Here is a 10,293-nt window from a genome sequence, read left to right as displayed (position 1 = left end):
ACTGTGCTTTGGCCATAAGGAAATGATGACCTGAATTATTTAAAACGAATCAACAGGGCCGCTGCCTTGATGAAATGGCAACTCCAGCACAAACTGAGGGCACGATTTCAATACTGCAACCCTCCCAAAGGCCTGCCATTGCTCCCGAACATGCGTTTACGTGCAGAAACACACCCTTCTTGTAGGAGAGGAAGAATCCATTCAGGAATGGAGCTTCAAAGTATTTTTCAGTTTCTGTAAAACTTTCACGTAGACAAAGCAAACTTACCACAAGACGACAGCAAGCGCCAGTGGGGGACTGTTTTCAGATGTCAAGACAGACGACTATGAACTTTAAAACCTCCCTCTTCTGCTTTATTGACAGGTAAATTGTTCAAAAATGTTCTCACAATTCAATAATTACAAAGACTTAGACTTACATTAAAAAAGTAAAAACCAGAAAACCCCCAAAGCAGTAGTGTCCAGCTCTAACTGAGCCCCTTTATCAATAATCTGAGAAAAAGAGCAAGTACTGTCGAACACTTAACGTAACAGGATTAAATGTTGACTAGAACACTCAGTTTAAACTAAAGATAAGTGCACGTCCTATACAGTGTTTCAGAAAAGAACATTAGCCATTGGTATATCATTAGCCCATTTAAACCAAATTTTAAATAAGTGACATCCAACTGTCATAAAATTGGCACAGAAGGCACACTAGTGTGACAATGACAAACTGGATATGCCAGCCACTGAATTAATTACAAGCTTTTAATGAAACATGGTCACAAACCTTTGATTACTAAATGTATAATACATGGAAGCATGAGATTAAATATACACGCAAAACATCACCACTGCACGTGGGCCATAGCAAAATATACAGGAGTGTGTTGTGCATTTTTCTACATGATCAATACTTGATTAATAATCATGGGGTCTTCATGCAGGTGAGGATACAATTAATGAGAAAAGCAGCACCCCCAGTTACACATCCTTCACATTCCACTTTGGTAACCAATGAACAGACCGACGTTTTAGTGTGACAGAGTCCCTTAGGTCAAGCAGACTTCAAGGGCAGTGTGTCCGCAAGAAGGCTTGCTAGCTAAACAATGTAGTGCGTCCTTACACCAAAAAATTCAGGAGAAAACTTCTCAGGAGGAGATAGGCAGGAACTAGGAGTAAAAGTTTCTTCACAGCAGTAATTACCAATATTTTAAAAGCCTTGACTAACGGCTGACTGATGAGGACTAAAAAGCAGGGTATGGGTAAAAGATAACTGGTAGTAGTCCTATGTACAAGACTAAAAAGTCGGTAGAAAGGTAGAAAGACTGTTATGCAGCTGAATATGTAATGGCTAAATGAATTAAAAGGCCACAAAGCTATAACCAACTTTTATTGGACTTCCTGGTGATTCTTACCGACGTTGGGAACAACCTACAGCTTCCTAGCATTCTCCTTAAGATTTACGAAACCAGCTGTTATGGGAAAAAGGGAAAAGTGTATTTTTCTGAGGATGTAACTAGACCTGCTCGCATTTCCTATTCAGAGGTCCAAACTGTGTCTAAAAGGATTTCCTGCTAATGAGACATTACATCATTCTATAGAAAAATAATATTCCTGATATTGTAGCAACATTATCAGTATCTCTCTATTTCTTCTTCAGCATAAGAATAAGACTATTTACTGGTGGCCTTAAATGCTCCTATGCAATACAACTGTGTCACAGCTGTGCAGAAAGGAATCAACCGTAACAGTGAACAATTCCGCATAAAAAGCTTGATCGCTATTTAGTAAAGAACTTTCTTCATTTCAATAGTTTGTATCTACAATCTGGATATATAATTATTCTTGTACAACACTAGAGATTCAGTGTCAGTCTTGGCACTAGCATCTGAGACAGCTTTGCCCTGCTCTTGAATGCTCCGTGGAGTAGTAGATGGTCGAAGCCGGAACGGCGAGAGCTGTAGTGTTACGCGTCACAGGTCGACTGGTCCAGTCCATCTAACGTCAGCTGATTCCTATGAGGAGAGTTGGGACTTGGGGGACCACTTGGATTTGAGCTGTTGGATGGAGTAGAGTGTTTGGTGGAGTCTGAATCAGGCTGTTAACGAGAAACATTAAAAAATTACACTTCTTAAAAAACAATTCCTTACGCTCAAAAGCTTTCAAGGCACTCGAAAAATTAGGGAGAGCAAGGCCTACAAAGCAGCACACATTAGATTCATTTCGTAGCTAAATGCTAATGCAAATACTTTCATTATCTTCAACGGGCCTCAGTGCAGTCTTGAAGGTGACCTCCTGACCTAACACGAATTATGGCAGAGCATGTGGAAATTGTTAAATCCCAGGCTCCTCTACTTCAGCCACTGCAAAACATGCGAAAGAACTTCTTCACGGTGAGGGTGACGGAGCACTGGGACAGGCCGCCCAGGGAGGTTGTGGAGTCTCCTCTGGAGATATTCAAGGCCCGTCTGGACGCCTACCTGGGCAGCCTGCTCCAGGGAACCTGCTTTGGCAGAGGGGTTGGACCCGATGATCTCTCGAGGTCCCGTCCAACCCCTACAAGTCTGTGACTCTGTGAAAACTTCCCTGACAGAACGCATCCATCTGTGCATTGTTAGTTTGCGTTTACCAGCCTGATTTTTTTTTTTCCAAGAGATTTTTATAGCAAAGGAGTACATTTGTCTGCCCATATAAATGTGTAAACAATTACAGTCAAATCATCTTCAGCTTGGTGAGAAGGAAGGAAGCAAGCACACAAACTGTTTACAAAACAGTACCAGCAACAAAGGCAAGCATGTGAAGTGCCTGACAAAAGAGTGAAGGCTGCCAAATATCAGATCCAGAAACAGAATATACTTACTGGAGCTGCCCTACGTCAATAACTAATAAAGGCACTCTATCCACAGTTATTTTCCCAGCATTAGATTGGATGTTGGATATTTGCCTTCACACACTGGTCTCACTTCAACAACATGGCTGGCAAGTTTCCCACTATTTTGAGGAGTTACAACACTGAGCAGTGAACAAATTCACAGCTTATGCACAGGAAAAACCGGTACCACTACAGCAAGTTATTTTTAAAAAAGGAAACATATATACAGCAAATATACCGAAAGGTAACATCCTACAAGAATGCTGCTTACAAGGTTTTGCATGCCTCAAGCAATAGTAAGACCATTTATAACGAGATTATCTTAACACAAACCTGCTCATGCTGTGACCAAGTCACAAACCATTGGGAAAAGCAGTATGAACTAGAAGGTGGCATCAGACCCTCCAGGCTACAAACTACTATTTTTGAAATTTAAGATGTCCCAAGGAATTCTAACGTTTACCAAAAACATTGTAAAAAAAACCCTTTCCATCTACCACTGCTGGTGCCTACAAACAGCGATTAGATTTCAAAACGTAACAGACTTTGGGAAGGATGCCACAGAACAACAAAATCAACTGGGAGAGTCTGTCATAAGCACCTTTGAAAATCAAGACAGTTTTAAAAATGCCCATATTCAGACATTCCCATTTTAACATGCTTGCTTTAATGGTGACAAGTGGGCTTTTAATGCTCTGACAAAGGAAGTCAGAGTGGCTCAGAGGTCTGGGCAAACACTGTGACTTGGGATGTACGAAGGCATTCTGTAAAGGTCTGGTGTCAGGAAAAGGCTAAGTCACCACACTTCAAAATTCAGAACGTTATACAGGGCGCTAAAAAAAAAAGAGGATCTTGATCCAGGAGTTTGCCAGTGCTACTTCCTAACACTTATCTTGCGCAGACAGTACTTGAACAAAGCTTACAAGAAGCTATACCCACGATAAATCAAGGGGAAAAAACATCATCCAGATTTAGGGACACCAGCTTTGTGCAGCCAGAACATCTTCAGGCTGCCGACTGCCAACCAGCGCACGCTTTCACACTTGCTAAAAACAGATTACATAATATTTTAAAATATTATTCCTTCTCAAGTTACAAGACAAAAAGTCTTCCTTAAGGGAGCACAGAAAACCATTTAACAAGTGGTATTACTTTCCTATTCTATGCTAATAGCCCAGAGAACATTTCTAGGAGCTTCGAGGACATTTTATCAATTAGTCAAAATTGCCTTGTCTACAAAGCTTAATCCAGGACACAATACTTCTTAAAATATCACCATAAAAAGATCTTTTCACAGCTTTGCTTTAGTGCTGGCTTATCTAGCATACAATCAGCTATTACATGCTGGAGAAAACATTTGCAGAGGGAATATATCTCCATAAAGAACACAGTCTTCATGAAGTACTTTCTGAGCTATTTAATTTATTGGGAGAAGAAAATCTACAGCAACAGGATATTGTCAGTCTCCATTTAATAAAAGCTATGTTACCTCTTTGTCAAACTCCTGGTCGGGATCGGACATGCTTCGGGAAGGCATCGCTCCTCCCACATCGCTGCCACCTGCAGAGAAAGGAGCAAAAATGGCAGTTTTACATCTCCTGCTGAAGCCATCAATTACGGCTTAGAGCTGACAAGATTGCTCCCAGCCTTACTTGATGAGGGCCAAGAAATATAGGTTTTGCTTCTCTGTTGCTGCTGCTGCCGTGAGAGGTTGGCTGTAGATGGGCATGGTTTTTCATCCTGTGCAGCGGGTAAGACACTCTACAGATGAAATGAAACACCTTGTTAGCCAACAACCACAGCTATCCAACGAGGGGCTGTTACTGATAAAAACTCTGTGCTTTTGATGCTATCACAACCCAGTATTGGCAGAAAAAACTCTGAACTTACTTGACTACATCCACATATTCTCAGAAACAGACACAAACCCTGAGAAAGACAGAGAAAGAACTAAGCCCTGCAGCAGCCACCGGACACTCCTCCCACCTGCTGGAGACAGGAGCCACTGGAACCTGTCAGCCAGCAAACCCTGGTATGAAGGGGCAGTGACCGTGCCAACAGCTCTGCTTTCCTTCCTCCTCCTGCTGAAAGATGAATGCATTATCCTCATCAGAGCCAGCCGAGAAGGACAAGAAAAAGCCCGACTAGCAGCTATAAAATGAAAGGTACACAGCGTAAAAGCGTACCTTTGCACCTTCCTCTTGTGGATTTCACTCTCAAATAGCTCACAAAATGCTCTATTTGTTAAATGCAAACCAAAAAGTAATGCTGTAAAATGCCACGGCTTACACGTGTTTTGGTTGTCTTCCAAAGCATTCACCCCCCTCCTTGTTTTTCTTCCAGAATTGTCCAAGTGCCACAAGCACACCGTGCAGTTCCTAACTGTGTGCAGCTACTCCTACCCTCGCTAAGGAAGCGGAGGAGGGACAGGAAGAGGAAGAAAGCAGAGAGAAGCCTTGCAGTGAGGAATGGTGACTCTGGAGAAGGGTACCAACAGGGACAGGGCTCGTGAAAGATGTGCTCAAAGCCTGTTGGAGGTGATAACAGACCAGAATGCCAAGGGGATGAGAGGGAAGGAAACTCACTCTGTTATTTTAAGATGACAAACAAGCAAAAGGAAGGAGGAGAGACTGATTATTTATAAAACGGCTAATAAGTTCCTGGCAGTGATCTCTGTTTCTTTCAGTGTCTCATTCTTAAGTTAGCTAATAGCATTTCTCTGCACAGGACTTAGAAACATCTAAAGGATACATAAGGAAGGGTTACATTTTTCAAAACGATTAGAAGAATTTGGTACGTAGATTGATACTTGAACCCTACACAGCTCATGTTTGCATGTATTCCTGAGCAATTACAAACACACATACGTCTCCCTCCCCTTCAAATGTGCATTACCAGTGGGAGATCCATGAGAACCTGCATTCCATCTCCTGGTCCCATATGTGCCACGTGGTTGAAATTCGTTGGGTTAGAAATCATCTTTGACCTTAGCTCAGGGTCTCTAAGCATTTCCCTAAAAGAGCAGAGTGATTTTTACTATTAGCAGTCCCGATCTTTGCATGCCATCACGTACAACCTGTTACACACAGACTAAATTCCTACCGCCTCTGTTGTAATCGCTCTTCCTCGGGAACCTTAAATACAAATCTTCTCTTGCTCCTGGTTCGAAGCATTTGCTTTTTGCTGTTGTCAGACGTTTCTGGTACACTGAGAACAGCTCCAGCTGTAATAGCACAAAGCAATTTTATATACTTAGAGTCATGTTGATCCAGAAGTATCCAAGTTTCATCTCATGCAAAGGTGACATTGCTTAAAATTATCCAGGCAGATGGATTCTTTCACTTCTCCCCTTGCTCAGTACTCACCTGCAGACTTGTTCTTGAAATATATAAGTCTCGGTGGCTCGCAGTTCAGGAGGTTCAGAGTGCCGTCCATGTTTAATGGCCTGATCTGTTTTGAGGAAGGAGAAAGAAAATTATCTCCAGCCTAGCATACACTGCCAAGAACCATCTCATTTGGAATTAAGTTCTGTGTTCACAGAAAAGTACTTACCCTTCGCAGTCCAATAGTCTGAACCCATTCCATAGTGTTAACATCAAATACATCAACACCGTACTCGCTATACACTGTTACATATGAGGAATTGCAACCTGCACAGATTAAAAACAAACAGAAAACCCTAATGTGGTTTCAGAAGTCCATACCTGACACCTATTTGCACAAATTTTAACAGTCAAAAGTTTCCTCTATTTGTGAGCTACATTGTAAAACATCACTGTTTTTCTCAGGCCCGCTTTCAAACAGATATTTTTGCAACAACAGCTTTGCTAACGCCAATTGCCAGCATCACAGGAAGATTTAAGTTTGACCCTTGCAGTATTTTTAATCTTCAAATTATGATTTCATGAAATTGCCGAAAGCCATCTGACGTTTTCAGATGCATATAAATTTGTTACGTGGTAGGACTGAGGCTGGCTTTTCTATAGAAGCAGATTACTTCATTTCGGAAGCCACAAACTCACTGTACATCTGCTGTGCACAGGGGAAAAGAGGGTCACCATCTGGGAGGTGGGTCATGAAGTCCTGATGCAGTTCTATTCTGAACTTCCTTCCTCTTTTGCTAACAATTATCTAGTTTTAGATATTCATGTATGAGTCGCTTTCATCAGGTTAACAAAAATGTCACAATGCTTAAAGCTCACAATCCATTTCTTTTTCTTTTTTTTTTTTTTTTTTTTAAGCATAAAAGGCATCCGCAGACAAGTTTACTTTAGGTCAAACGAAAAGCAGAGATCCCTACAGCTTCATATCAAATGCTTTTGCTCATGTAATGACTGTGTCCTGATATAAAGAACAGTTACTAGAAATTTATGGGACTTAGTAGAGAAGAGATGTACCAAGAGCTGCTTCAATAAACAAAGGGAAAATAACCCAAATAGGACACTCAGTGCATCTGAGAATCTCCTTACAAGAACTGAAATGATGTTTTAGTGCTGCTTTTAAAACTCATTCACAGAAGTCTTTGGACAGCTCTCACATATATGTATCCCAGAAGGGACATAGGGTCAGCTGCTTGCTATATGGGGCAATGGCTGGCTTGGATATCCAAAAAAAAGGAGACTGCAGAGCAGCAGATGGAAACATTTGCCCGGCCTGCTCACAGCCAAGGCCAGCAGGCAGCCAGTTGCTGGTGAGCTTGGTCAGACCTCAGCTGGTTCCCTGCAGGACCTGGCACCTCCTGCCCGCACCGGGCTCGGCTCTGCTGCAGCTTCCAGACCTGAGCTGAGCATTTGTGCTGCACCACCCTCCAGCTGACAACATGTGCCTAAACCCAGCACATTTAGCTGGCTGCCCAAAATCATGGAGCAGACTGGGCTAACACAGACCTCGGCCTCCCCTTACATGTGGCTGAATACCCTAGAGCCAAGTTCTCCAGCATAGCCTAAAATCTCTTTACAACACGGTCCTCTTCCTACAGCAGAAGCTGCAGCAAGGACAGAACAACCGCCACTTTGATGAGCTGATGGGAGAGTTTAAAATAAAAATGTTATTACTTCTTATTTGTATTATTTATATTTGTTATTGCGCTTTTAGCGCAAGGAAGATGTGGAGCTGTTAGAGCAAGTCCAGAGGAGGGCTACAGAGATGACCAGGGGGCTGGAGCACCTCTCCTCTCCAGGCTGAGAGAGCTGGGGCTGTTCAGCCTGGAGAAGAGAAGGCTCTGGGGAGACCTCAGACCTTTCAGTATTTAAAGGGGGATTATAAAAAAAAAGACTGAAAAGAACTCTTTACTTGGGTAGATAATGATAGGACAAGGGGGAGTGGTCTTAAACTAAAAGAGGGGAGATTTAGATTGAAGAATTTCTTCCTGTTGTCCACTGTAAGGGTGGTGAGGCCCTGGCACAGGTTGCCCAGTGAAACTATGGATGCCCCATCCCTGGAGGTGTTCAAGGCCAGGCTGGATGGGGCCTTGGCCAATCTGATTTAGTGCGTGGCATCCCTGCCCACAGCAGGGGTTTGGAGTTAGATGATCCGTAAGGCCCTTTCCAACCCGAGCCACTCTGTGATTAAAAAGTCACCATCACTAGTGACAGACACCAGGACTGAGGAAGGACAAGGCTGAAGAAAAGGGAAATAATCCAGTTTCCTTTGGCAGTGGACAACGTTGCTATTTCTATTAAAAAGAACAACCTAGGCCAATGCCACTTGGGACCGTGCGGTACAAGAATGCTATAAAATAGTTACAGAAAGACCAGCTTCTAATAATAGCAGACAAAACAATTAACTAGCACGGCTAGTCTGCTGAAATACAATAAACTGTAAAGCTGATAAAGGAAAAGGAAACATTAGCTTTGGCTAATGGTGTTTTAAAGTAAATCTGCAACTGCATTGCTTCCTTGGGCCTTCGCTTCAGACTTCTGTAGAGAACTAGGTCTGAGTAAAGCAAGCAAACAATTTCAGTTCAAGACAATTAAAATTAAACAAACTGCTATTTGGACCTGACCTAATCAAGCCAATGAACACCTAATTGCTCTGTGTAGTATTTAAACAAAATGATATTTCTTGCCTTCAATCATCCCAAACCACTTTAATTATTATTTGAGCTCCAAACAGAAAGCTGGGTTTTATCATGAACTGCCTCTGACTACTGAAAAATGTTCCACGTGTGCTGCTGTCCTCACCGGCTGATAAACCAACGCTCCTGAAAAGAACAGAGCACATGAAAAATCACCCTTCACCTGCCTGTATTATTTTTGGAAATTCTCCCCCTCAAAATACAACAAAAAAAGAGAAAATTGCAACCAGCTGCCACAAGCAGTATTTTCACCTCCTGTTTTGTTATCCTTATGAACGTTTAGAGTCGCAGTCACATTTGATCTCCAGCTTCCTATTGTGCTTTGAATACAGGACACAGAAGACGTCCTAAAGACAACCAGACATTTCTGCTTTCTAGAGCAAAAACCGTGACAGAATTTCACAGAAGCAGCAGTCTTACACTGCCCTGCAACCAGGACTATTCTCTGCAGAAGTTATTTTGCGTTCCATTATTAGTTCTTCTGTGTCCTGTACCAAGACAGAGCTCATTTTCTTGCAGCTTCCAGGATCTCAGCCCAAGAGACTGCCAAGTCCAAAGCTACCATCAGGATACGTATCCTGTTAACTCATCACAACTTCAACTGTAGATATTTGAAGACAAACCAAAGCAAAATAGAATACATGCTGATTATTTTTAGACAAGTAAAGCGGCAACAGGGATATGGCAACAGAAAAACATATACATACTACAGGCAACAGGAGTTGCAGGCCACATTAGTTCCTGCATGCGTGACCTTCGACCTTGCGAATCGACGTATACTCCCATATGGCTGAAGCAAAGCAGGTATTCCTCATTACTGAGCTCCACAGCACAAAGGGCATCAAAAGACTGCTGTGAGAGGAACATAAGCGAGGGGTCATTAGGATTTACCAGGTTTATAGATTGTCCATCTCCCTGGATGGTCAACAGAGAGAACCCAGACAGGTAGCCAACACAGAGCTTGTCCTTGAACACTGCCATCCACTGTACAGTTCCCGGAGCCTGAATTTCACTGAATTTTTTGTGGAAAGGTTTAGTTCTGTGAATTTCATAGCAAAAAACCTGTCGCTTGATAGCCACAAACAAACAAGTTGCAGAACTCTTCTTTAGTGTTCCAGTTGTGATCAGTTGGCAGCCTTTAGTTTCCGCAAGCTTGATGTCAAAGTTTCCTTCTGATCCGTCCAGAGAGGCCCAGGGGTAGAGGTGAACGTGATGGTTCCGACCACAGATGAGGATGATGATCTTCTCTTTGGGAGCGAGCTCTATCTGGTACACCTTCTTGCAGTCAGCAGCTCGGACTATCACTGCAAAGGAAACGACAGCTACTGTAAGTAAAACAATAGAACTATCAGGCCTGGAA

General features: G+C 42.5%; 1 protein-coding gene across 2 annotated transcripts in view; it reads right to left on the bottom strand.

Annotated features, from left to right (window-relative positions):
- Positions 1-329: 329 nt before the first annotated feature.
- CDC42BPB (CDC42 binding protein kinase beta) overlaps positions 330-10,293 on the bottom strand; it is a 94,186-nt gene continuing 84,222 nt past the window's right edge. For both annotated transcript variants that reach the window (XM_032188912.1, XM_032188913.1), the window contains 8 exons: positions 9,641-10,237; positions 6,410-6,507; positions 6,223-6,307; positions 5,960-6,080; positions 5,753-5,870; positions 4,510-4,618; positions 4,347-4,417; positions 330-2,083 (listed from right to left, as the gene is read on the bottom strand). In XM_032188912.1, the coding sequence (XP_032044803.1) occupies positions 1,952-2,083; positions 4,347-4,417; positions 4,510-4,618; positions 5,753-5,870; positions 5,960-6,080; positions 6,223-6,307; positions 6,410-6,507; positions 9,641-10,237 (1,331 nt within the window). In that variant the 3' untranslated portion in view covers positions 330-1,951. The remainder of the gene's footprint in view (positions 2,084-4,346; positions 4,418-4,509; positions 4,619-5,752; positions 5,871-5,959; positions 6,081-6,222; positions 6,308-6,409; positions 6,508-9,640; positions 10,238-10,293) is intronic.

Source organism: Aythya fuligula, chromosome 5 (genome assembly GCF_009819795.1).
Source record: "Aythya fuligula isolate bAytFul2 chromosome 5, bAytFul2.pri, whole genome shotgun sequence".
In the NCBI taxonomy this organism is placed as follows: domain Eukaryota; kingdom Metazoa; phylum Chordata; class Aves; order Anseriformes; family Anatidae; genus Aythya; species Aythya fuligula.
This window is presented reverse-complemented; position numbering and strand designations above follow the sequence as displayed.